General features: G+C 42.8%; 1 protein-coding gene across 2 annotated transcripts in view; it reads right to left on the minus strand.

Annotated features, from left to right (window-relative positions):
* LOC112120553 (complement component C8 alpha chain) overlaps positions 1–27,176 on the minus strand; it is a 42,268-nt gene that overhangs the window by 7,381 nt on the left and 7,711 nt on the right. For both annotated transcript variants that reach the window (XM_024219675.2, XM_024219676.2), the window contains exons 5-9: positions 24,290–24,479; positions 19,234–19,434; positions 14,163–14,403; positions 7,753–7,881; positions 5,458–5,615 (exon numbers count right to left, since the gene is read on the minus strand). In XM_024219675.2, coding sequence (XP_024075443.1) covers positions 5,458–5,615; positions 7,753–7,881; positions 14,163–14,403; positions 19,234–19,434; positions 24,290–24,479 — 919 coding nt within the window. The remainder of the gene's footprint in view (positions 1–5,457; positions 5,616–7,752; positions 7,882–14,162; positions 14,404–19,233; positions 19,435–24,289; positions 24,480–27,176) is intronic.

Raw genomic sequence — 27,176 nt, forward strand, 5'->3', positions numbered from 1 at the left:
TGTGTGTGTGTGTGTGTGTGTGTGTGTGTGTGTGTGTGTGTGTGTGTGTGTGTGTGTGTGTGTGTGTGTGTGTGTGTGTGTGTGTGTATATACCTGAATGAGACTGATACATGCTCATCTGATCACACTGGTTGCAGAGACTGAGTTTTCTCTTATTACAAATACAGCATAGAAAAGATTTTCTGAGGAAGTCCTACATGGCTTTGAAAATGTTTCTTAAAAACAATGTGCACAAGACCCTTTAACAAATAAGAGTGAGCTAAAGATAAGAGGCATTCAAGTGGACACAAGTGCTTAGCAGCAGCCTGAACTCACTCCAGATCCCCACACAATTGCAGAGCTCCTAGAGCCGCCAACTGAGAGGTCACCGAGTGAGTTACTAGAAAATTGCAGCAAATTTTGCCCAGAGTTGATGGAAACTTGCACAGAAGGGTGGATAACCTGCAGCAGACTGCTCAGCTGTTACTGAGTGTTTCTATTTAAACAGCCCATTTTGTCAATATGGCAGAATGTTCTGTAATTTCCTATTTACCCAGCTAATAGTGTGGATAATTCCTGCTTCTGTGTTCCTTTCTACCTTCTCTCACATTTTGTTGCCAAAGTCAGAGGCAGAAGTGCTTTTAAGTTAGAAGGAGGGGAATGGCAATGGAGTAGCACGACTCGGTACCTGTACAATTGCCTAGATGCTCCTCATTTCATCGCACAGTTGTAGTCCCAGAGTAGGCTGGCAATTATAAGTTCTCATGGAAGATTTTCCACCCTTAAGTGCAAGGAGAGAAACACCCCCTCCACTGCCACACACTCAGAGCCGCGCCTATCAAGAAAATGTCTTGTCGAAGGCGGCCACTCACTGAGAGATAGCAATGGCACAAAATAAAAGCTGCAGTATCTGACTGCAGTGAGTTCTTTTTCCTCCTCACTGACCTCCTCCTTTCCTGGTCTATCTCCTCTCAAGGACTCCCTTGCTGAAAGCTCTCAGGGTGCTGTGGCAGTTGGTCTGGAATGTCCTTGTTCCATTTTATGGGACACACAAGACTTGGGGGTGTTCTGGTTAGGGTGACTAGACAGCAAGTGTGAAAAATCGGGCCTAGGAGTGGAAGGCAATAGGTGCCTATATAAGAAAAAGCTCCAAATATCGGGACTGTCCCTATAAAATTGGGACATCTGATCACCCTAGTTCTGGTTTTAGCCCCTCCCTGGGCATGAATAAGCTACTGAAAGAGGATGTGCCTCCCCAAGCTGTACAGTTCTTGTAACTCAGTGAAAACCTTCCCTTCCCTTATCAAGAATGTAAAAACTCAGGGCTCATTGATGTCGATGGTTCTACACTAACTTACACTAGTCAAAGATCAGGTCCTCCGAATGGAGAATCCAGCAGCAGGAATTTAATTTTATTTGTCTTTAGCTTTCCAGGCTTTTGAACTTGAGGCCTAATCCTATGATGTGAGTTACCATGGAGTTGTGTCCTTTGTAGGATGGTCACCCATAACATCCGATTCTTGTTAAATGAATGTTGGTGTCAGGGTGACAACCATGGGGCTTGAAATCAGAGACGAGACAATGGCAGCAGTCTCCTCAGGCTGCCCCATCGATGTGCCTCAAGTCTGACCTGAGGAGATCCAGAGATCACCTACTGGGGTACAATGATTTTCAGTTTCCATGTACTTGGCATCTCAGTTGACATCAGAGATCCAGCTTTAGTTGTGATTTCCTGATTTTTATTTTATTTATTTATTGTCTGGAAGCAGCAGGACCTAGACCACTAATTTACAGAAGCCATCAAACAGCCAGCAAACTGTGTGTTTAGAACTCCAAGAACTGCCTAGAGAAGGCACCCAGAATCAGCTGCTGGTGTGACCAACATGAATTGGTCCTCCAGCAGCTAGCAGGGCTGGGAGCAGGCTGAAGGCAACAGGGCTCAGCTGGCAAGATAAAAAGGTCTGGATGATTTTTCCAGGGGCCATTTCTGGGTGAAGTTGGGACCAGGGGAGGAAGGATTTCTCCTGTCTTAACCCAGGAGGCAAAGCCTGGTCAGGAGTTCTGGCTATACCTTTTTGGTTGAGCCAACACAGGATTGTTGATTTATGTTATGGAAGGTAAAGCTCAGGTAGCCATCTTGAGTTGAATATCAATTCACTGCAGTAAAAGTCAAGTGAGCGCACTTCATGAATTGCCCCACTGGTTCAGGCAAACACAATGACATGGTAACCTAGAAGTCAGAGATTCTGTATTTCATGCAATGGATCTACTTATTCCTATAACTAGAACAATGCCTAATCCCCCGGAGCCGCCCCTTCAAGAAGAGGGGCTTTTTTATAAAGGCATGGAGTAGAACGTAAGAACGGCCATACCGGATCAGACCAATGGTCCATTCTGCCCAGCATCCTGTCTTCTGACAGTGCCCAATGCCAGGTGCTTCAAAGGGAATGAACAGAAAAGGCAATCATCAAGTGAGCCATCCCCTGTCGCCCATTCCCAGCTTCTGGCAAACAGAGGCAAGGGACACTTCAGAGCATGGTTTTGCACTCCAGACCATCATGGCTAATAGCCTTTGATGGACCGATCCTCCATGAATTTATCTAGTTCTTTTTTGAACCCTGTTATAGTTTTGGCCTTCACACCATCCCCTGGCAATGAGTTCCACAGGTTGACTGTGCATTGTGTGAAAAAAGACTTCCTTTTGTTTGTTTTACACCTTGTGCCTATTAATGTCACTGGGTGACCCCTGGTTCTTGTGTTATGTGCAGAAATAAATAACACTCTTTCTCCACTAGTCATGATTAAGGCTAAGATTTTGTCACGGATATTTTTAGTAAAACTCATGGACAGGTCACGGGCAATAATGAAAAATTCATGGAAGCCTGTGACCTGTCCCTGACTTTTACTAAAAATATCCATGACGAAATGGGGAGCCTGGGTATCTGCTAGTGGGCTGGGAGCTCCAGGGGTCCCCACCACCCATGGGGGCTTGGAGCTCCAGGGTTCCCCTCCAGGGGCGGTGCTGAGCTACGGGGGTCCTCCCAGCTGCCTGGGGCAGCCGGGAGCTCTGGGGGTTTCCCCCACTGCCTGTGGTGGCTGGGACCTCCAGGGGGCTCCCCCCGCTGCCCACAGCGGCCGGGAGCTCCAGGGGTTGCCTCCTGCCATCAGCGGCGGCTGGGAGTGGCAGCTGGAGCTATGGGGGTCCCCCCTGCTGCCCACCACAGGTGGGAGCTGTGGAGAGTTCACCAGCTGCCCGCAATGGCTGGGAGCTGCTGGGGTACCCCGCAGCTCCCTGCCTCCACAGGCAGCAGGGGACCCCCTGAGGCTCCCAGACGACACTGGCTGAAGTCACGGAGGTCTTTGGAAGTCACGGATTCTGTGACCTCCGTGACTAAATTGCAGCCTTACTCATGATTATACAGACCTCCATCATATCCCCCCTTAGTTGTCTCTTTTCCAAGCTGAAAAGTCCCAGGCTTATTAATCTCTCCTCATATGGAAGCTGTTCCATACCCCTAATCATTTTAGTTGCCCTTCTCTGCACCCTTTCCAATTCCAATATACATTTTTTGAGATGGGGTGACCAGATCTGCATGTAGTATTCAAGATGTGGGTGTACCATGGATTTATATAGAGGTATTATGATATTTTCTGTCATATCTATCCGTTTCCTAATGGTTTGTGACATTCTGTTCGCTTTTTTGACTGCCACTGCAAATTGAGTGGATGTTTTCAGAGAACTATCCACAATGACACCAAGTTCTCTTTCTTGAATGGTAACAACTAATTTAGCCCCCATCATTTTGTATGTATAGTTGGGATTATATTTTCCAATGTGCATTACTTTGCATTTATCAACACTGAATTTCATCTGCCATTTTCTTGCCCAGTCACCCAATTTTGTGAGATCCCTTTGTAACTCTTCGCACTCAGCTTTGAGACTGAACTATCTTGAGAAATTTGGTATCATCTACAAATTTTTCCGCCTCACTGTTTACCCCTTTTTCCAGATCATTTATGAATATGTTGAACAGCACTGGCCTCAGTACAGACCCCTGGGGAACACCACTATTTACCTCGCTCCATTCTGAAAACTGACCATTTATTCCTACCCTTTGTTTCCTATCTTTTAACCAGTTACTGATCCATGAAGGAACCTTCCCTCTTATTAAAGTATGGGGAAAGCAGTGGCCAAATTCTATTTACTATTTCAAATAAAAAAAGTGGTTGCATCAAATGTGGGATTAGCTTTTCTACCAGTCTAGCACAGAACTGTCTCTGGATATTTTTTTTATTTTATCTTTGCAAGTTGAGATATAAACTTTGCTCCTAAATTAGAGCATTCAACATGCAAGCTTTTTTGCAAAGACCGCCTAAAACTAGCAAAAACTAGCATTCTTGCTGATGAAGCATTTTGTATTACTACTTATAACAAATAGGAGATAGGTATATGCTAATACCCTTGAGAATTATAGTTCCATAATGGTATGAAAAACTGCTGCAGTGATTGATCAAGAATTGAATTAAAGGTAAATCCAGCTGAGCCTTTTTTTAACTTGTGGCATTTTACATTTGGGTTTTTTTGTAGGCAGTTTTAAGTTTTGCATGGAAGTTTTTTAGGTTCCCCAGTTCATTGCAAGAAAATTGTATTAAAGGCAAGAAATGTAAACATGCTTCATTATGCCCCAGCAGTACAATCTAACCAATAAAACATCTTTTACCCTAACTAGAAAATTCTCTTTGCTATTTTGTCTCATCTTTAAGAGTGAAATACTGGATCCTGCTCCATGGCCACAGCAGGGCAAAAACGCAAAGGAAATTGCTACCTATTTTGAGATGTATATAATGCCTAACACTGTGATATTGAAGGACAGGGGAGCAACATGTAAGCAGCACAAGAAGCCAAGACAAAGGAATGTCTTGAAGCCAAGTTCTGCAATACCCCGCTCCATAGGAGAAAGTATGTTTATTGGAGTGCAGGGGGTTATGAGCATGACCACTGGACCTGTAAATTGTCTTTATACCCCACATTGGATTGCATGGGGTACATTCATTACGACAGCCTATGAGCTCTATTAGCATCTGCAGAGTGGCTGTGTGGGGGACGAGCCCATCCCTTCAAGTCTCTTTTTGATTCCCTATTTAACAGGGAGAACACAGATTTCAGCTGTCGTGAGAATAATAGGGATTAGGTGACCACTCCTAAAGCCATTCCTTGGGAAGCTTGTGCACAGGGACACATCAAAAACTAAACTCTCCACTAAGCCAACATTAAGCTTCTTGTCTGTCTCACCTTTGATGCTGTTGCTAAGAAATGCACTCCCCATTGTGGAATGTCTGAGAGGTTACCAGATCAGCGGCCCATTACATTTAATCTTGTTCTCTGATGGGATCACAATGAAAATATGAAATGATCTGGTCTACTACACTTTCATTCCTCATAGCAGTGGAGTTTCTTCAACTGCAAAAAGGTCTTACCTCGAAATCAATAACAGCAGGATTATATTTTAATGACCTTCCCCAGTGACGATACATATTGGCATTCCAACTGTTTAAAAGCCCTCCACTTGAACCAACATCTCCACCTTGAATCCGAGGAATAATATCTTCCACTACTGCACTATTGGTTTCATGATCTGGAAAGTTGAATTATAGCTACATATTAGTTACCATTTCCACACATTCAGTAGTACAGTAGAAACAGCGTGACTCAGTGGATGGCCACTTGCCCCCATTAAGGCCCTGATCCTGCACCATTAAAGTCAATGGGAGATTTGCCATTGACTTCAGTGAGCCTGGGGCAAGCCCTAAACAGCCTTCCCCATTAGATAGCTTCTGATGAGTTAAGCAGTCTACGTGCTATAATCATGGTGATGTAGGAGTTAAAGAACTTCTAAACTCCATGGCGCCAATCTGCTCATCTCTCTGACATATACACAGGACCCAATGTGTGGGGCAAAGATGGCTTTATACCACCTTTGTGCTCCCCAGTCCATATACAAAATAGCAATACTTGTCACTTATATCACACTTTTCATATGTAAATCTTGGTAAATACCATTATTCCCCTACACGTTTTTGGTTGGTTGGTTGTTTTTTTTTTAATAGAGGCGAAGAGACCTGCCCAAGGTCACACATCACGTCATCAGGGAATAGTACTCAGGTCCCCTGAGTCTAAATGAGATAGTTGGAGACGGAAAAAAATTCAAATAGACTGTGGAAGACATAGGCAGGGAGAGAGAAACATTCTATTGGGAATGTTCCATTGAAATGCCTTTTGTACAGAAAATGCATTTTCTGCAAAATTGAAATTTTATGTAGTGTGACAAGGTCGGACTGGACAGCTGCAAGAGAGTGGTGGAAGCCCTAGACTGATAAAAGCCCTTTTGCCTACAAGCTGAGAAGGAGTTACCTCAGGTCAATTAGGGACACCTGAGTCCAATTAAGGGCTGCCTAAGACCTTTTAAAACTCATGGGGGGAGGCGGGAGAGAAGCTGCTGCAGGGTTAGTGGCAGCAAGGAGATAGGTTTCTCCAGCGTGAGAGGCTGTTCTCTTCCCCATAGGGGAAGCAACCAAAATGGAGTGCCTGTTTAGGGGAAGGACTGACACCCCAGGGCAAACAACAGGACAATGTCCCCCACACACACACTGTGGAGGCAGGGAAAGGTATCCCCCCTTTGTTCTTGTGTTTGTAAATTTGTTTCTTTTTTGGTTGGCGGAGGTGCACCCCTTAGGTTTGTCCTGAGGCCTACCCTGAAAATACAGACAAGTAAATGCAGAGGGGGAAGACAAACACTGCCTAGAGTGGGCCTGATTTGCCCCAAGCCTGGCCACCACCAAACGAGGACGTGCTAAGTCTGGTGAGGTGGAGGAGGTGCTTTGCCACAGTGGGGAAATTGCAATGAAATATTTTGTTTGGGGTCAGTTTGATCTAAACTCAAATATTTTGGTTTCTTGAATTGAAACAAAACATACACTTTCGACTTAGTTTGACCTTAAACTGCATCTACATATGGTGCAATGATGTCTCATGGGAGTTGTAGTTTGGGTGCCTCATGCCCCCCAGAATGAAATATTTTGATTTGAGACTGTCAGAAAGTTTTGTTTCAATTCAAAATTATCCAAACAAAACCTTTCCAAATTGAAATATTTTGTTAAATATTAAAAGTTTTGCTCTTTTGACTTTTTGTTCTGATTTGGGGTAATAGTAAATATTGGAATTTCCTGTGAGATGGATATTCCAATTTTTGCTCAGGTCTAGTCAGATGGTCTAAATCAGTGTAGCTCTGTTGCTGTTTTACACCAGCTCAAGATCTTGACCCACCATGTAGGGTGCCCACTTGTACTACCCTAGCTTTTGAGGTTGTGGACAGGGAATTGTTCAAACCCTAATGCATATTATCCTTTAGTTAGAGGTTAAATTGAATCTCTCTTGGAAAAAAAACACAAGTTAGAATAGGGAAAATGGTTTGTGAATCTGAATTAGTTTTGTGAACACTCCAACCCAACATTTATTTTGAGAGGTTCATGAAACCCCTTGAGCTGCATCCATCCCTACTTTAAACCATAACCTAACCCCCACTTGCACCTCCAGATCCAGGGTAGTCAGAAATCTGCTAATGGCAACAGGGGTAATAGGCCAGACTCACCACTGACATCAGTGGGTAGAACTCCACAAATGCAGTTTGATCCACTTACACCAATGGTGAATTCATTTCAAGATTTACTAGTAAGACAAATATATTCTGTGTACTCCCTTTTCGGGCATCATACCAGTTTTAAGGAATCCTTCCGTCTCACACTTTTTGTATGATAGTGACATTGATATATCTGTTTTTTCCTTTTGGTATATGAGGCCTCCTGACAGACCAAAACAGGAACTTATTGTTTCAGATGTAATAGCTGTGAAACAAAAAAAGGAAAACAATAATGTCAGTGTCATTATTGGTAAGAACATTATATTTTGTCCCCAGTGGTAACTGCGGGTACATCAACCAATAAAATATTCATACAGATATGTGGCATATTTGTGGAAGCCAAGAAATTATTGCCATCATTGTGAAACTGATTTTGCTGGGCTTTGTTGTTCTTGCGTGGAAGCCAAATATATGGCTGGGGTTTATCAGCGATTGTTAAGTCTGAAAGGGCAAAATACTTGCCCCAAGAGATTTTCTTCTAAAAGAAGGGTGAAAAATCTCAAATCTAGGAAGTCCCTTCATATGTCAGGTTCTGTTCTATCTGTTTAAATTCTGTTTCCATATGGGCCAGCTCCTTAGCTGGACTAAAACTATGTAGACCTTCTAAAGTGAATTGACCTATGCCAATTTTCAGCAGCTGAGTATCTGGTGCATACATCATAATATGCCTCTTAATCATCTGCACACTGAGACTGGCGTATTAGCTGCATAATTAGATAGAGGGTCAGAAGACAGTTGCAGAGAGCGTTTGCCTTTTTATAGGCGTTTGGCCTTAGCCAAATATGACTTCCTGGGATACACTGGTCAGAACCTGAGCTGATGTAAATTGACATAGCTCAAGTGACCAGCTGAAGTTCTGGCCCCATATATTTTGGCCAGAAGCTAATATTTTACAAAACTTTACTGAACGGATGCTGAAAAAACCTCAGTACTGAAAAAAGCTGCCAGAGAATTACAATATCATTTGGGTCAATTTGTATGAGTTATTTAGTGAGATAAAATGACTGGCTAGAATAGTAACTTCAATACAAATGTATCAATTGTTTATCCTTTGAAAATCACTGACGGTTTATTGCTTGCTGTTGTATTACCGTTAACGGCTACTGCTGTATGTATTGTAAAAAATAAATAACTAGAATCCTGTGAACAAGCTGTAGAGAAGAGAACTGAAATAAAAAAGTGGTTTCACCAAAGTACAGTAGTAGGCACATTTCTTAGGTCAACAATGTTTTGTTATGCGTATTTTTCAGTGTATTCCAAATATAAGGCAAGTTCAGCAGAAGTTAATGGCAAGACTTCCATTGATTTCAGTGTATGCAGGATAATAATAATTAATAACACCTAGCTTTTATATAGCCCTTTTTATCAGTAGTAGAGCCCTGCGTGAATACAAAATTTATATCCATGGATATAAAGCGAATATCCGCAGAGATGTAGGGCTTTAGTGCCAGTGACTGGGCCGGGAACCACAGCGATGAAAGCAGCAGCATGTCGGGCTGCTGCTTGCAGGAACCAGTGCCCAGCCCAAGCAGTTCCTCCGTCGTGGCTGTACCGCCCCCCAGCCCTGCTCGCTGGCAGCTGTCCCTGGTCACAGCGTCCCTTCAATGCTCCTTTGTGTCTCCTGTCCAGGACTGTGCGAGCCACTTGCACACACTAGCATGGCCAGGGATGGCTGCTTTTGTATCCGCGCAGGGCTCTAATCAGTAGTGCTTTACGAAGAACTTTGCTATATCATTATGCCCATTTTACAGATGGGGAAACTGAAGCATAAAGAGGCAAACAGATTTGCCCAAGGTCGCCCAGCAGGCCGGTGGCCAAGGTGGGAATAGAACACAGGTGGCCTGACTCTAAGTCCAGTCCTCTATCCGCTAGGCAACACTGCCTCTCATCAGTATCAGGCCTGTAGGCCCGGGTTTGCTTCCATTGAAATAACTCGCAAATGCTGTTGAGCATGAGTCTCTTCTCTTCTGCTACTCCTGTCCATAAGGAGTAACTCCAGTTGAGTCACACCTGTGCATGCCTGCAACAATTGAGACCAGAATCTGGCTCATTGACTTACTGGTGCGGGATCAGCCCCTGAACATGTGAGATGCTGAGCACCTCACGAGAAGCAATCTGCCCCCTGAACTCCCATTCAAGTTGATGGGAGATGGAGAGTGCCTAACCCTTCATTTCTCATTGACTTCAGTAGGAATCCAGGGTCTCACTGCATTGTAGGCCTGGGCTCTGAGAAAGAGTAAACATGCAGCATTCAGTTACATGGAGTAAAATATTCAATAATTGTAAACGGAAATGGATAAAATTCATTCACCCAAAGCAACATGAATGATTGCTTTCTCAGCGTTGAAGTGCCATAAAATTAAAGTTGAGATACACTCTGATTAATTGATTCACCATGGCTCCTGTTGAGTAATTATGTTCAGCAAGGGTCTGTCAATACAATTTGCAATTGGTTGTAGCGAATACTGTAGATCCAGTCTCGATAAATATTGAAGTGGTTATTGCTGCAAAAGGGTGGTCATACAGAATATTGGCTCTTTGCAGGAGGGGAAACCATGATTGTTTATCATCTGATGTAATTTCAGATAGTTGAATGTGTCCTAGTTGTGAGATTTATTGCTGCATTTTGAATTAATCATACTATGTAAAGGCTCTTTCCATACTATTCTGTGCTGACTGCATCTCCCCTAAATGTCATCACAGCTGTTAATGAATTACTCAACTTTTCTGCTGTGTAATAAAACAATAATTTCTTTTAAAAAGAAGGAATGAAAAATATTGGTGGCATGATTCACAAGGCGCCTTAGCCTGATACCCTTATTCATTTTTTACTCAGTCCTTATTGAGACAAATTTCCACTTTAGTGGGATTTGTGCCTTCATTCTAAATTGCATAATGATATGGGGATATAGTTTAGTAATTGGTTAGGACAAACTAGTTGTATTAGTTAGTGCTAGTTTATGCAGATCAGTGGCTCAAGTTTTAGTGGTAAAGTTTTTGTTGTCGTTGTTGTTGTTGTTTAAAGAAAGTACAGGGCCAGTTCTTCAACTGGTGTAAATTCAACTGTTTACAATTGAGCTGTGCTGATTTACAGCAGCTGAGGATCTGACTCATACACACCATGTAACAACATAGTGAGGAGACACCTCATTCAATAGGAAATCTGTCCAGTATTAAACCGTCAACACATATCAATTATTACCATGTGGTGGAATCCGAGACTCTGCAGTTTCATTTCCTATAGGATATAATGCTGTATCAGTTGATAAATGTTGAGTTTTTAATGGTACCCACTATAGATGGAAATTATACAAGTATCCTACATTAGAATGAAAATTATCTCTCTTCTGGGGCACATTTTTTGTCTCTTGCAGAACTCCAACATCCCTCATTTTTAAAATAGGGCGCCTTGTAGCAGTAAATCTCATCTCAGATATACAGTAAGCACAAGATAAAGTAAAATAATAGCCCCTGTCCAGCTGCTGGTGATTAATCCTTTCCTTTAACTTGGCAGTCTGCTTCTTAAAGTCTTCCTTGCCAAGATCTTGGTCGCCTCTTTGTCACTCACTTTTCCAGGAGTGGAGGACACAGAACGTCTCCAAGAATAAGGACACACACTTCAGGAGAGCTGTACAAATCATTTCTATTGCTAAGTACTTCTTTTGTAACACTCTCTATGGTTGGCTCTGAGCATTGAATATGTGTAGTTATAGATACCCAAACTACTCGAGGCCAAATCATAAACTGGCATAAATTGCCATAGTCTTATTGAAGTCAATGAAGCTTTGCTGATTTATACCAGCTGAGCATCTGGCTGTCTTTTACTACTGCTATAATCACAGTCTCCATCTTAGGCCACCAGGTTGAAATCAAAGCAGAACCTATAGCAAATGCTATAGATGACTAATGCCTGCTTGTATCACTGGATGTATAAGGGTTGTGGTATCTATCACACTGTAGCTGACTTTACATTTTCACGAACAATCTTGTGAGTGTACCAAAAGGACTATGTTGTTCTACATCCTCATTCTTGATTAGAAGAGGCTTAATGTTTCAACTGCCCAGAAACTGATGTGCATGCAATCCAAACTGCAGCTGATACATTACATAAACATAATTTACGGGCATAACCATGCAGCCCTGCACACCTTCGTGGATTGAAAGCTGGAGCGAGCAGAACTCTGTCATTCCTGAGATTACAAGCCATCCAGTGTAAAATGGCAAATGTAAGGCCAAGTACAATGCATTATTCACACATTCAAAACAAACACATGCCTTTGAGTGTATCTGGATCTGTCTGTGTAATGCCTTTTTTCTTGCTCTTAGTGCTAGCAAGTATAATCAAAGCTACAATTTTCCCCACCAGTGTGAAGAGAATGTCCTTGGGGGTCGCTCCTGATACACCTGTGTCTGTGTCGCTCATGACGACCCTCTCAGAGGAGAGCTTGGTTTTTAGACTAGGTCTCACTAAGGGTTCCATCATATTTGATTGAGGCCTGCACTGATTGTTGAAGTATGAGTGACATATTTCCTCTGGGTCTGTGTCTGCAGTTGTCTTGTTCCAAGGCAGCTAGTTATTAAGTCTTCAGACTTCTGAATATGGACATCAAATCCCTTAGTGCATTCTGGACCTGTCCCGATCTCTGTACTGATAAATGAACTTTTCTCCAGGTGCTGTCCTACCTTTCTGTAGTATTAAGCCAGGGAGAGCAAAAAGGATGTGGAAAGAACAGGTTCAGATTTGGGAAGCCTAGATGCTGATGACACAAGGCAGTCATCGGTTGCAAAATTAGCTGGTGGAAAGGCTGCACCATTGCATGTAAGCTATAGGAGAATGAAACAGTCCAGAAAGGGTACTGGAGAAATCCAGACTCCTGCCTAAACTACTAATTACTGCCAAGGGAAACTTTCATGCAAGAAAGTAGGACAAGACGCCCTGCTGGTGACTTTCCTCCGTTTTCATCCCCACAGGACATACCTGTTTGTTTAACCAGTTGTTGTGCAAAAGATCATTGACAGTCCTTCTTCTGGTAATGAGAGCTGCAAAATTTGGATCCATGTTGGGTCTGGATGTAGAAACCATCGCCCAAAGCTTGGGGATGTTTGGACTTGTGATACTGGTTTGGCCCATTAGAAAGGGAAGCCCTAATCATGAACTTTAAAAAAACCTTACAGGTCACATCTTTTCAGATTCAGGGTGACAGAATACCTGTCTTCTGAGTTCTCCTGTTATGAGAGAGGACCATTAAGCACATTGGAGATGAGTTCATGTCCACTGGGATGATGCTTCCTGTATAGCAGCCATACTACTATTAAGATTAAGTAGATGGAAAAGCCATGTAGATTCCCCACTACAATGAGTGAGCTGGACAGGAATTGTATGCTGACTGGTTTCAGAGTAGCAGCCGTGTTAGTCTATAGCCGCAAAAAGAACAGGAGTACTTGTGGCACCTTAGAGACGAATAATATTTCCTCATATTTCCTCATGTTAAAATATCCTCACACCTTCGATGGGTCATCTCGATTATCACTTCAAAGGTTTTTTTCTCTCTCCTGTTGATGATAGCTCATCTCAATTGATTGGCCTCTTACCGTTGGTATGGCTACTCCCACCTTTTCATGTTCTCGGTATGTATAAATATCTTCTTTCTGTGCGTTCCGTTCTATGCATCTGATGAAGTGGGCTGTAGCCCACGAAAGCTTATGCTCAAATAAATTCGTTAGTCTCTAAGGTGCCACAAGTACTCCTGTTCTGTATGCTGACTGTGAGACATACTTATTGGTTTATTTAACAGCTTACAGCAGGATAAAGGATAAATAATCTAACCTAGAGAGCCTCCAGTTTAACTTCCCATGTGCCTCCTCGTGACCAAAAGGAGATCTACTTTAAAAAAAGATTTAGGGCCAGAACCTCAGCTGGTGTAAGCTGGTGTAAATCAGTGTAACTCCATTTATGCCAATGGACCTATGCCAAATGACACCAGCTGCAGAATCTGACTCATTATATTTTACTCACCTATGAAATGTACTGAAGCCAAGAATACTAAAGCGCTAGCATTGACTCCGAATGCCTAATTTTAGCCACTGTGAGCTAAATCCTGGCCCTGCTCTTCAAGGACAGAAGACCCAAATTCTGCTCAGAAGCTGCTCATTTGCTGCACAGGAAGGCAAACTATGGAAAGTCCGTGTAAGTGGCTCTGCATAAGCATACTGTGGAACAATGGCAGCTAGTCCCGTGAGCAGTGGTGAGGAGGAATTTGGTGTAGGTAGACGGGTCAGGGGTGGGACGTGCCAGTTGGTGAGTGGCTATAGGTATCCTCTGGTGGTAGGTACTGCTTTAGCAGTGCCGGTACTATCGCTCCATGCCTGGGAGGATGAAGAGGGAGGAACCCAGTGGTTAGTTTTAACAGTTTATAACATTAAACAATCAGAGGGGACAGTTAGAGAATGAAGTGATGAACACAGAATTTGTAGCATTATTCTAACCTTTTCTTTTCATTTCTTCTTTGTTAATGACGAGGATATATTCAAAGATACCTCCCATGGTCCCAGATGTCATGAAATGGGTACCGTAGTCATTAATAAATTTGGCATACATTCCATAGTTGTAGCTTTCTGGAAGCGCCATCAGGGACTGAAGCACGTCTTCATCCAGAACTACGTTATCCCGTCTCATTTTGAACCGTGCTGTCTGTACCTTTGTTATGGCTCTAATGAATCCTACGTTCTGCAGATAAAACAAAACAGTCGTTAAAAGGGAAACGGGCCTCTTCCCTGAGAAATATACAGGGGTCCACACTGCAGAATAGTGGTATAAACATTCAGTGGGTTTACACCAAACTAGGAGCCCTTTAAAGGAGCATTGTCTGGGCTTGATTCTCAACTAAAGAACACTAACGTATTCCCACTGAAGCCAATAGAGAGAGATTAATCAGAACTAGTGTTGCCAACTCTTGTGATTTTATCTCAAATCTCTCAATATCTGCTCTTTGTCTTACAGCTTCAGTTCCTGGAGTCAAGTGATTCTGAGAGAATCTCAGCTTTCATTTTAAAAAAGTTTCTAGCTCTTGTGGTTGGAGAAAAAAGCTTGACAGTGTGACCCAAGTGTTCCTTAAAGGATCAAAAACAAGAAGGCATCTAACAAAACATTTTATTTATCTATTAAAACATATTTTAAAGCAAATCACATGATTTTGGGGGGCTAGAGTCATGATTTTTGATCACCTGGGCAGTGGAGCTGGAACAATTTGCATAGTCGGGGTGCTGGGAGCCATTGAACCAAACTGCAAACTCTGTATATGATCGCAACCACTTCAAGCCAGAGGGTGCGGCCGCACCTTCAGCACCCCTAGTTCCAGCACCTGTGCACTTGGCATTAGCAATACTGTATACATGAAATCAGACTAGGCTCCTTATGTTTTTTCCCCCTCTAAATTGGATGCTCTATTCCAGGGGTTCTCAAACTTCATTGCACCGTGACCCACTTCTGACAACAAAAATTACTTCACAACCCCAGGAAGGGGGACTGAAGCCTGAACCCGCCCAAGCTCCACTGCCCCGGGGGAGGAGGGGCCCAAAGCCCGAGCCCCACCACTCCAGACGGGGGGGGGGGGGACGACACCAAAGCTGAAATTCAAGCACTTCAGCCCCTTGTCAGGGGGCTTGCAACCTGAGCCCTGCTGTCCAGGGCTGAAGCCCTCGGGCTTTGGCTTCAGCCCTGGGCAGTGGGGTTTGGGCTTCAGCCCTGGGCCCCCGCAACTCTAAGCCACCCCCGGCGACCCCATTCAAAGGGGGTCCCGACCCCCTTTGGGGACCCGACCCACAGTTAGAGAACTGCTGCTCTACTCCTTTCCTGTATTACAAATAATTCCTTTGACTATTGAACATCTAACGGACATGTCACTGTTTATGCTGTTTGTTCACTTTTGCGTATCTCTCAGCTTAGACAACTAAAGTTGGCTTGTCAGTTTCACTTTGGGTTACACCAATTTTTAGTCAATTTTGGTGCTGGCTCCTATGTCCTAGCCCAAAGCTTCAATAATGGAATTGCAAATGCTTCCAGGGAATGTTTATATGTCTTAAAAATAGAAATATTAAAAAAAATTGAACCATTTCTATTGGTGTTAGGTTCTGTTAATATGTATTTGTTTTGAAAAACCTAAATTAGGTGGCCAGATTTAACCTGGCAACTTCCCTTTACATAGCAAAACTGTGTTATAGCCACTGTGTTGCATAGCCAAGCAACGGATAGCTCAGTGGTTTGAGCATTGGCCTGCTAAACCCACGGTTGTGAGCTCAAACCTTGAGGGGGCCATTTGAGGATTTAGTTGGGGATTGGTCCTGCTCTGAGCAGGGGGTTGGACTAGATGACCTCCTGAAGTCCCTTCCAACCCTATGATTCTATAACAGAGAACCTCTGCTGGGGAACTCCGCCAAACAAAGTTGATGTGATTCTTGGGGCCATATAAAGGACCCAGCTGCAATTGCTCACACATGATCTCTAACACAAAATACACACATTCCTCAGTGCTGGTACTACAACCTTGGTCCTTCAGCTCCAGAAAACATAAGCTTTTGCCACATAAGTTAAAGAAGAGCTTATTCATAGATTCTAGGACTGGAAGGGACCTCAAGAGGTCATCGAGTCCAGTCCCCTGCCCTCATGGCAGGACCAAATACTGTCTAGACCATTCCTGATAGACATTTATCTAACCTACTCTTAAATATCTCCAGAGATGGAGATTCCACAATCTCCCTAGGCAATTTATTCCAGTGTTTAACCACCCTGACAGTTAGGAACTTTTTCCTAATGTCCAACCTAAATCTCCCTTGCTGCAGTTTAAGCCCATTGCTTCTTGTTCTATCCTTAGAGACTAAGGTGAACAAGTTTTCTCCTCCTCCTTATGACACCCTTTTAGATACCTGAAAACTGCTATCATGTCCCCTCTCAGTCTTCTCTTTTTCTAACTAAACAAACCCAATTCTTTCAGCCTTCCTTCATAAGTCATGTTCTCAAAACCTTTAATCATTCTTGTTGCTCTTCTCTGGATCCTCTCCAATTTCTCCACATCTTTCTTGAAATGCGGTGCCCAGAACTGGACACAATACTCCAGTTGAGGCCTAACCAGCGCAGAGTAGAGCGGAAGACTGACTTCTCGTGTCTTGCTCACAACACACCTGTTAATACATCACGTTTGCTTTTTTTGCAACAGCATCATACTGTTGACTCATATTTAGCTTGTGGTCCACTATAACCCCTAGAACCCTTTCTGCCGTACTCCTTCCTAGACAGTCTCTTCCCATTCTGTATGTGTGAAACTGATTTTTCCTTCCTAAGTGGAGCACTTTGCATTTGTCTTTATTAAACTTCATCCTGTTTACCTCAGACCATTTCTCCAATTTGTCCAGATCATTTTGAATTATGACCCTGTCCTCCAAAGCAGTTGCAATCCCTCCCAGTTTGGTATCATCTGCAAACTTAATAAGCGTACTTTCTATGCCAATATCTAAGTCGTTAATGAAGATATTGAACAGAGCCCGTCCCGGCTTCTTTAGATAGTACTAATAGTAGGATCTTGTATCTTCTCTATAGCAATATCACATGCGCAAACACACACACAGCTAGTACATTTCATAGCATGTCTATGAAAGGGAGTGCAGAGGGGAGGAGTGAGTATGTCAATAGTGTGATCCGTGAGGGGCGGTGCAGAATAACAAATCCACATGGCAGCTGGTGCCTGCCATTGCTTCCCCTACTCAGCATTAATTAGCTGTGTCTCAGCTGTGCAGACACCCTGGCTGTTTTCCTGTTGAGGGCAGAGGATGCTGTTCCCCAAAGTCCACATGACTGGAGAGCATTCTCCTGCACGTTCTCTCATGTTTGGGCCATTGCTCCATGTCTCAGAAACTGATACAATGGGCTGCCCTGCCTGTGGTGGGGTATCAGTCCCACATGGACTTGGAAGGGGTTAAGTTGGCCAGGCAGGCCAATTAACTCCCTTGGGTGCACCTGGAGGGGGAGCCAGGGAGCTGGCCACTAATTAGGAGTAGGCTCAGCTGTAATGGAGCAGAAGGGGCCCAGTATATAGCCAAGTAGCTGGCACAGGCAGTGGGGGTAGGAAGGCAGACTGCAGTCACTCCCTGAGTGGAGGTAGTTAAGAAGCTGGCAAACCCAGGGAGGGGAGAAGCCAGTAAAGTAGGAAGAAGCCCAGGGAAACAGCAGTGAGGACTAAGGAGATATAGGCCTTGGCTGCATGTTATAGGGTCCCTGGGCTGGAACCCAGTGTAAAGGGCAGGCCCGAGTTCCCCTACCAGCCACTGGGCAGTGGCACAATGTGTTGGAGATGCCATCCTGACAGCAGAGTCTGGAAGGCCTTTGAATTCCCCAGAAGGGGAGACTTTAGTGACCTGGCCGGAGGGCCAAGCCATGAAGAGGAAGCTGTAGATCTGGGAGTGACCAGTGCAGCGGGAGATAAGATGGCGGAAGACACCACCGGAATGAGAGCGCAGACTGGTGGAGCTACTCCCCGAGACAATCAGAAGGAGGTGTGGTGAGTGAACCTTGTGACACAGCCCTTTTAACGAGTCATTTTCTGAGGATACAAAATCAATTTTTTTGATGAAAACAATCAGTGATGTGACTCTAGACAAGAAAGAACTAGATACTTTAATGATGCCAGCTTACAGCAGTTTTGAAAGCACTTCAACTAGTATCAAGAGGTAGCCGTGTTAGTCTGTATCCACAAAAAAAACAAGGAGTCCGGCGGCACCTTAAAGACTAACAGATTTATTTGGGCCTAAGCTTTCATGGGTAAAAAGTGAGGTTTTTTACCCACGAAAACTTATGCCCAAATAAATCCGTTAGTCTTTAAGGTGACACCGGACTCCTTGTCACTTCAACTAGGACACTGTCAAGATAATTCTCTTTTACTGTTCCTTGTCACTGACCAAGAGAAAAGTAGATCACAGGCATAGTATAAATATAAAAAATTATCATTAATATTATCAGATCTAAATGGGGGGTCACCACATATTTGGCCATGATGTAAACTTTCTATTAAAAATAAACCCTTCCATCTAGTACTATTTGTTTACTAAGATACTTTTAACGTATGATACAATAGAAGCTTAATTTACCACCATATTGCAGCTTGTATTAAATTGAACAAGATATATTTGCCACTGGAGCCTATCCCCTAAGGACAACTGTTTTGATGAACAGCTTGATATTTTCCCCTCACTATTTGCCACTTTAAGCATTTCTTTATTTATATACTTAATATAGCCATGAAACAGGAAGGGGCAAGATGACATGTGTTCTTATATTTCGTAATTCAATTTTATTCCCATTATAATGATTCTGTTTGCTTAGATGTAATAAGACCAACAAACAAGATTACTAATGATCACACATTTGCAATTACATGACCAAATGAAGGTACAATTACTATTGTTTAAAAAACATGCAAGTAAAAGAATAAACTAACATAAGTTACACCGAAATTGCGCAATGCAACAAGACATGACTGAGAGAACACATGCACCATTGTTTTGTTACCTTCTCGTTATACTGCGTGAAATTCTTCAGGGATCCTTTACCCTGTGATAAACTGAAACCTAGCTCAAAAAGGGGAGGTACATTAGCATAACTTATTCCAAAGGTAAAGCCATAATTTGTGGATTTATCTTTTTTTATGGCCTCAAATAAATCTCTCGAATCATCATAAAACTCAAAAGAGAATCCAGAATCAGCATGAGCCTGAAATGAAAAGAAGAGGCATTACTTTTGCAGCTATTACCTGCCTTCTTTACTGTATCACTCTCTCTGCTGAAGTATCTGATCCTGCCCCAACTGAAGTCAGTGGTAAGGTAATGCAGCCTATTATTAAGGTAGCCTGACACTTCTCATTACAAAACCCTGTTTTCAGTTGCTAATAACTTTGCCAAACTTTAATTGTTTTGGCTGAAATTTTCCCAGGTGGTGCCTAACTCAAGCTGAATATTTGCTGGAAAATATCATCAAAAATGGTTCAACTGTTTCTGAGAATAAGGTTAGGGGGGAAATATATGTTTGTTTTTGTTTTTGCCCACAATAAAAATGTTCTTTGAACCACTCTAGTTCCCCTATATTTGAGAGCAGTGACTTGAAATTTGGTTGGTGGTGGCCTTTGTGTTAGGGATGTGCCTTTTGCCAAATCTGACAAAATTTGACCAAGTTATGAGTCTTTGAAAAATCACGGTTCACACATGCTCAGTAGAGATTGCTTAGATTGTTAGCAATTAAAATCTAAGCAGATTCCATCCTCAGGGAGCATGCTCAAGCCCCTGACAGCTCCTAGAGTGACTAGAGTGAGCGTGCACCTGAACACGGGCCACCCCAGGGCTACCGGGGCTCAGATGGACGTTTGCTGTAAGCGCTGCTCCTAGCTGCTCTACACTGGGCACTGGAACTAAGAGCAAGGAGCCTGTCTCTCTTAGCCCTGGTCTACACTGGCAGGGGGATCGATCTAAGTCACGCAACTTCAGCGACATGAATAACGTAGCTGAAGTCGATGTACTTAGATCGACTCACCGTGGTGTCTTCACTGTGGTGAGTCAACTTCTACCGCTCCCCCATCGACTCTGCCTGTGCCTCTCGCTGAGCTGGAGTACAGGAGTCAACGGGAGAGGGCTCGGAGGTCAATTTATCGCATCTAGACTAGATGTGATAAATCGATCCCCACTGGATTGATCGCTGCCTGCTGATCCGGCGGGTAGTGTAGACATACCCTTAGACTCTCAGAATGGTCAAAAAGCTGGACCGGGGAGGGGGAAAATGAATGGATTGGGACGAGATGTCTGGGGGAGAGAAATTGGAACTGGTTGGGCAAGGAAATTGCAACTAGGAGCAGAAAGGGAAGCTGGGACTGAGTGTCGGGGGGGCGGAGAGGAAGGCGGGGTAGAGGGAGTAGAAGTTGGGACTAGTTGGGCAAGGAAACTGGGACTGGGAGTCAGGTCAGGGAGTGGGAGCTAGTGAGGAAAACAGGAAGAGGGTGTCAGTTGGTGGTGGTGTGAGGGATATGGAAATTGGATGAGGAGCTGGGAGGAGGGGGAAGACTGGGATTGGCTGGATAAAGAGACTCGCACTAGGAACCAAGGAGAGGGGAGACTAGTGTTGAGAACTGACAGCTGCAACTGAAATCAATGAGCGCTGTGCTTTGACCACATGAACTGCCCTATAATGCTAAGTACTCTGAAAAATTAGGTCCTCCTCAACTCAAAATTTGTGGATTTTAATCTCAGTACCTCAACCCCATCTCTAAAATGGGGATACTACCCCCCTCACAGGGATGTTGTGAAGATAAATTAATAGATGTCTGTGAAGAACTCAAATACTGTAGGGATGAGTGCCATAGAAAAGGCCATGAGGAAATTAATAATTCTTTCTTCAGAGCACTATTTGAATAGTATGCAGTGAATAAACCCCTCGAGGTTGGGGCACAGATTGAACAAGGAGCAAACACAAAATATTGAATAGGTGCTTGTTAAGTGAGCACCGTCCATCCTGTGCACTGAATTTTCCATCCTGTGGAAAATACAGTATCTGATCACGTAATTATAAACTGCAGCATAATGCTAACACACAAGAGGGCCAAATTAAGATTGCACAGGCAACCTTAGTTCTGGCTTCCTTAACTTTTTAGTGCTTGACTTTGCAATCTTAAAATTCTTTTACTTTTTTTGTAGTTCATACAGTGCATAACATTTTAGTGAAAGCAGCAAGTTCTCTGCATGGAATAGCTTGCCATCTTGAGGGGCATACAGAGAAAATACAGTTTGGGAACGTTATGGTGAAGTAGCATATTTACAGTTGTGTAAGGCATTTAACTTTGGTACTGCACAACATTTTGATTAATAAACTAGAATGACACAATTAATCCACTTAATGTTTGCCGTGTTGAAAGTGGGATACGTCTCTAAATATAATTGCAAATGGGGAAATCATCATCTAATAGGTGTTTTTTTTTCTCTTGGGGGTCCTGCAGGTTCTTGGCCCTAAATATTTAAAATGTTTATCAATGACTTGGAAGAAAACATGAAGTCATTACTGTTAAAGTTTGCAGATGACCCACAGATCGGGGGAGTGGTAAATAACAAATAGAACTGGTCACTGATACAGAGCCATCTAGATTGCTTGATAAGCTGGGATCTGGCAAACAATATGCCTTTCAATATGGCCAAAATCAAAATTCATACATCTAGGCACAAGAGATACAGGCCATATTTACAGGATGGACTCTATCTTGGCAAGCAGTGACTGAAAAAAGTTGAGTGTCAGGTTGGATAATCAGTTGAACAGAAGTCTGAAGTGTGACACTGTAGCCAAAAGAGCTAATGTAATCCTTGGCTGTATAAACAGGAAATATTGAGAGGAGTAAGGAGGTTGTATTACTTTTGCATTTGGCACTGGTGTGACTACTTCTGAATACTGTGTCCAGTTCTGGTCCATACTTCAGGAAGGATGTTGAAAAATTGGAGGGGGTTCAGAGAAGAGCCTCAAGAATGATTAAAGGATTGGACAACATGCCATATACTGAGAGACTCAAGGAGCTCGATCTCTTTAGTTTATCTAAGAGAAAGTTACCGGGTGATTGTTATCACCGTTTATATATACCTACATGGGGAACAGAAATTTGATAATAGAAGGTTCTTCAGTCTAGCAGACCAATGTAAAACAAGATCCAATGGCTGGACATTGAAGCTAGACAAATTCACACTGGAAATAAGGTAGAATTTTTTAATAGTGAGGGCAACTAACCATTGGAACAATTTACCAATGGCTCTTCATGACTGCAAATATTTAAGATATGCTCTAGTTCAAGCATAACAACTGGACTTGAAGCAGGAATGTAATTTAGGGAAGTCCTGCAGGGTATGTTGTTCAGGTGGTCAGACTAGATCACAATGATCCCTTCTGGCCTTAAAATTTATTAATCTAAAAGTCCATCTCCACTGCAGGAAGAAGTGTGTGTTCTGTGGGAATGCACAGTAAAATTTTCAAAATTGACTTAGAAGCTGAAGACCCATTTTCAAACATGGCCTAGGCCAGATTTTCAAAGGTACCTAAAAATGCAGACAGGTCCCTTCTAGGATTTTCAGAAGTCCATGTGGCGTGGCTATAGAGTTCCTGTTTCTCCACAGTTAACAGACACACTCAGGATAGGTTCCTATGGGGAGCTTACTAAATGTGGGAACTTCCTGGCAAGAGGGTTCTCTAGTAGGTGCTTAAAGCATGGCTTTCTGTGTTTATGACCTCATACTACAGATCCTAAGCAAGTTAGGCACCTAACTCAAAACTATTTCAGTGGGACTTAGGCTTGTGGGCCCAGATCCTTAAAGATACTCTGCTCAGCACCTCAATGCCTCACACGTAGGCTGTCTGCCACCCAGCGGAATCTTCAGCCTCAAGCAAGGTGCCCAGGCCCCCCATACAATGAATGGAGAGAGTTCGGCATCAGAAAGGATGGTAAGAAGGTGCTTTTGAAAACCACGCTAGGCTCCGATCTGTATTTTTTAGGTGCTGAAATATCTTTGAAAATCTGTCTCTGAGTGACTTAACCAAGCTCACATAGGAAGTCTGTGGCAGAGCAAAATCTCCATAGTTCCTAGGCTAGTACCCTAACCATTAGATTATCCTTCCTCCCCTAATTATTATTTGTTTTGTGTTAGTGCCTAAAGGCCCCTGCCCCCATGTGCTGGGAAATGTACAAACCGGTAACAAAGAGGCATTCCCTGCCCCAGAGAGTTTAAGAAAGACTATAGCCAACAAGTGGGTCTAACAATCTGACAGGAGGAGCACAAGGTAACAGAGATGATTAGGATAAGCAGTGGTCAATGCACGCTAACTGTTAACCATGGCAATGATGACTTTACCCTACAGTGTAGGAAGCTCCCAGCAGGACAGGTGGAATTTTAAAACTCCAGCATTATACAGACAGAAGTGGGGGAGGGAGGTGCCTTACCTCTTCTATGGCACTTGTCATCCAGACTGCAGATCTCAAAGCACTGTAAAAGTGGGCAAGTACCATCATCCCCATTTAACAAATGGGGAAACTGAGGCACAGAGTGGTGACGTGACTTGTCCAAGGTCACATAGCTTGTTAATAGCCGAGCTGGGAGCAGAAACCCAGTTCAGTGCCTTGTCCACTCAACCAGAATAAGTAATAGGATTGCTTGGGTGATGCAGCAAGGATCACATTAGTTCCTTCATGTGTGGGTTTTTAAAATAACTATGTTGTACAAATGTTTATTGTTAACTAGAAGATTGTTGCTTTAGAGACTGGTGGAAAAGGTGGGGTTTGTGGAAGGATTTGAAGGAGACCCTGGTTGAGGGGAGTACTGGCCCCAAAACATATGGAATTGCCCTAGTAATCTCTTGTATCAAAATGCACAATCTCAGTAAGAGCCCCAGACCATATGAGGCTGCTCATCCATGAAAGTAGATGTTCAATGTTATCTTTCTACTGCTGCAAATAACTGTAATATATATCCTGAGAAAATCTACATAACATCTCTAAGGCAAACTTCAGTTCCTAGTGAGAAAATGTTGCTAAATTAACATCTTAAATACTTACTAGAAATTGATATACATGGAAATTGTAGGGTTTTCTAAAATATTTCTCATCATCCCCATAGTACAAACGTTCACATGCAGAGTCATACTTCAATTCCCGCCATTCTCCATTGTAAATGTACTCACACTGGCCTCCATAATACTTAGGATCGTATACAAATTGCATTTCTTCTTGTGTAAGAACATTGTATCTTTAATGAAAAGAGACATCATCCAGAAATTAATATAGCTTTCTTTGCTATTACAAAAAAATTGCTACCTACCCCCCCCACTTTGACTTTACATACATTCTGTTCTCAGACACTGGACTCTACGTTGCTTTGGATAGCAATGACTCAGGATCTTTCGCTTCATAAATGGGAGGTTTTGATTCCACACACCTCCATTTTTGTCTTCTCCTGTGGGAACTAAACTAAAGCGATTTTTCTCTCTGACTAAAAATGAGACAAATAGCCTGTTATTTCAAAGACAGTATCATACAATCATAAATTAGAGATGGAAGACACTAATGAAATCATCCAGTTCATCTCTCTTCCAATACAACATGGTTCTCTGCAGTTCATTTTCTAGTGTTTGGTCAGGTAGAGTTATAAAAATGTCCCAAATTATGGGGCTTCCGTAAAGTCCCTTGGGAAATCATTTCACAGCCTCCTAATCCATCTCACTGTCACAAAGTTCTTCCTGATAGTCAAAGTAAATGTTCTGTTTCTTAATTTCATCACTCTTCTGTTAGTTGTTCTCCCATTTACCTATTCCCCCTTGGGTGTTAACACCCTCCATATACTTGTAGACTGCTCTCACTTAGTCAAACTATTCATAGTTGGTTCACTTAGTCTTTCCATATTAGTCATTTCCTCCTGCTCCTTGACCATTTTAGATGTTCTTCTCTCAATTCCCTTCAGTTTGTCAATAGCTTTTTGCTAACTTGGTAGCCTGAAATGAAAGTAGAATTAGAAATTCCTCAGAACTGGAAATTCTCTTCAAGAACATAAGAATGGCCATGCTGGGTCAGACTAAAGGTCCATCTAGCCCAGTATTCTGTCTTCTGATAATGGCCAATGCCAGGTGCCCCAGACGGAATGAACAAAACAGGTAATGATCAAGTGATCTATCCCCTGTCGCCCATTCCCAGCTTCTGGCAAACAGAAGCTAGGGATACCATCCCTGCCCATCTTGGCTAATAGCCTTTGATGGTCCGATCCTCCATAAACTTATCTAATTCTTTTTTGAACCCTGTTATAGTCTTGGCCTTCACAACATCCTCTGGCAAAGAGTTCCACTGACTGTGTTTTGTGAAGAAATATTTCCTTGTTTTTTAAACCTGCTGCCTATTAATTTCATTTGGTGACCCCCTAGTTCTTGTGTTATGAGATGCAGTAAATAACACTTCCTTATTTACTTTCTCCACACCAGTCATGATTTTATAGATCTCTATTATATCCCCCCTTAGTCATCTCTTTTCCAAGCTGAAAAGTCCCAGTCTTATTAACCTATCCTTATACGGAAGCCGTTCCATACCCCTAATCATTTTTGTTGCCCTTTTCTGAACCTTTTCCAATTCCAATATATCTTTTTTGAGATGTGGTGACCACATCTGCACTCAGTATTCAAGATGTGGGCATACCATGGGTTTATATAGGGGCAATATGATATTTTCTGTCTTATTAGCTATCCCTAATGATACCAAGCATTCTGTTCGGTTTTTTGACTGCCGTTGCACATTGACTGGATGTTTTCAGAGAACTATTCATAATGACTCCAAGAACTTTCTTAAGTCATAACAGCTAATTTAGACCCCATCATTTTATATGTATAGTTGGGATTATGTTTTCCAATGTGCATTACTTTGCATTTAGCAACATTGAATATCATCTGCCATTTTGTTGCCCAGTCACCCAGTTTTGAGAGATCCCTTTATAGCTCTTCACAGTCTGCCTGAGACTTAACTATCTTGAGTAGTTTTGTATCATCTGCAAATTTTGCCACCTCACCGTTTACCCCTTTTTCCAGATAATTTATGAATATGTTGAATAGGACTGGTCCCAGTACAGACCCCCTGGGGAACACCACTATTTACCGCTCTCCATTCTGAAAACTGACCATTTATTCCTATCTTTTGTTTCCTATCTTTTAACCAGTCACCAATCCATGAGAGGACCTTCCCTCCTATCCCATGACAGCTTACTTTGCTTAAGAGCCTTTAGTGAGGGACCTGGTCAAAGGCTTTCTGAAAATCTAAGTACACTGTCTCCAATGGTTTTCCCCCTTGTCCACAGGCATGTTGATCCCCTCAAAGAATTCTAGTAGCTTGGTGAAGCATGACTTTCCTTTATGAAGATACTGAACACTTACTTTTGTGTGCTTTGCAGAGGGAAATATACATTACAGTAGTCTATGACAATGAAAACAAAATAAATATGTGGACTGATAAGCTTTTGATAGACTCCCTTGGAGCCTCTTCCAAACCCCCCCCCCCCCCCCCCCCCACCAACCCCATTTAACTTACTGGGAGTCTTTCCACCAACTTCTGCAGCTTTGGATCAAGCGAATGTAGAGTTAAATGATGAATGACCACATTCTCATACTGTAGCTCCTATTCTCTTTCACATAAGGCTGTATATGTATATGTATATGTATATGTGTGTGTGTGTGTGTGTGTATAAGTGATGCCATCATAGACAGTTTGCCAATGATACCTGTCTTAGATTCCACTTCTTTCTAACCTAATTCAGTCATAATCAGGGCCTCAGGCTAGGGGGCTGTTTAATTGAGGTGTAGACACTTGGGTTGAAGACTGGGCTCTAGACACTGCCAGGCGAGCCCGAGCCCAAGCCCAAATGTCAACACTGCAATTAAATAGCCCCCTAGCCTGAGCCTTGTGAGACCGA

Source organism: Terrapene carolina, unplaced genomic scaffold (assembly GCF_002925995.2).
Source record: "Terrapene carolina triunguis isolate 2854851 unplaced genomic scaffold, T_m_triunguis-2.0 Scaffold103, whole genome shotgun sequence".
Lineage (NCBI taxonomy): Eukaryota > Metazoa > Chordata > Testudines > Emydidae > Terrapene > Terrapene triunguis.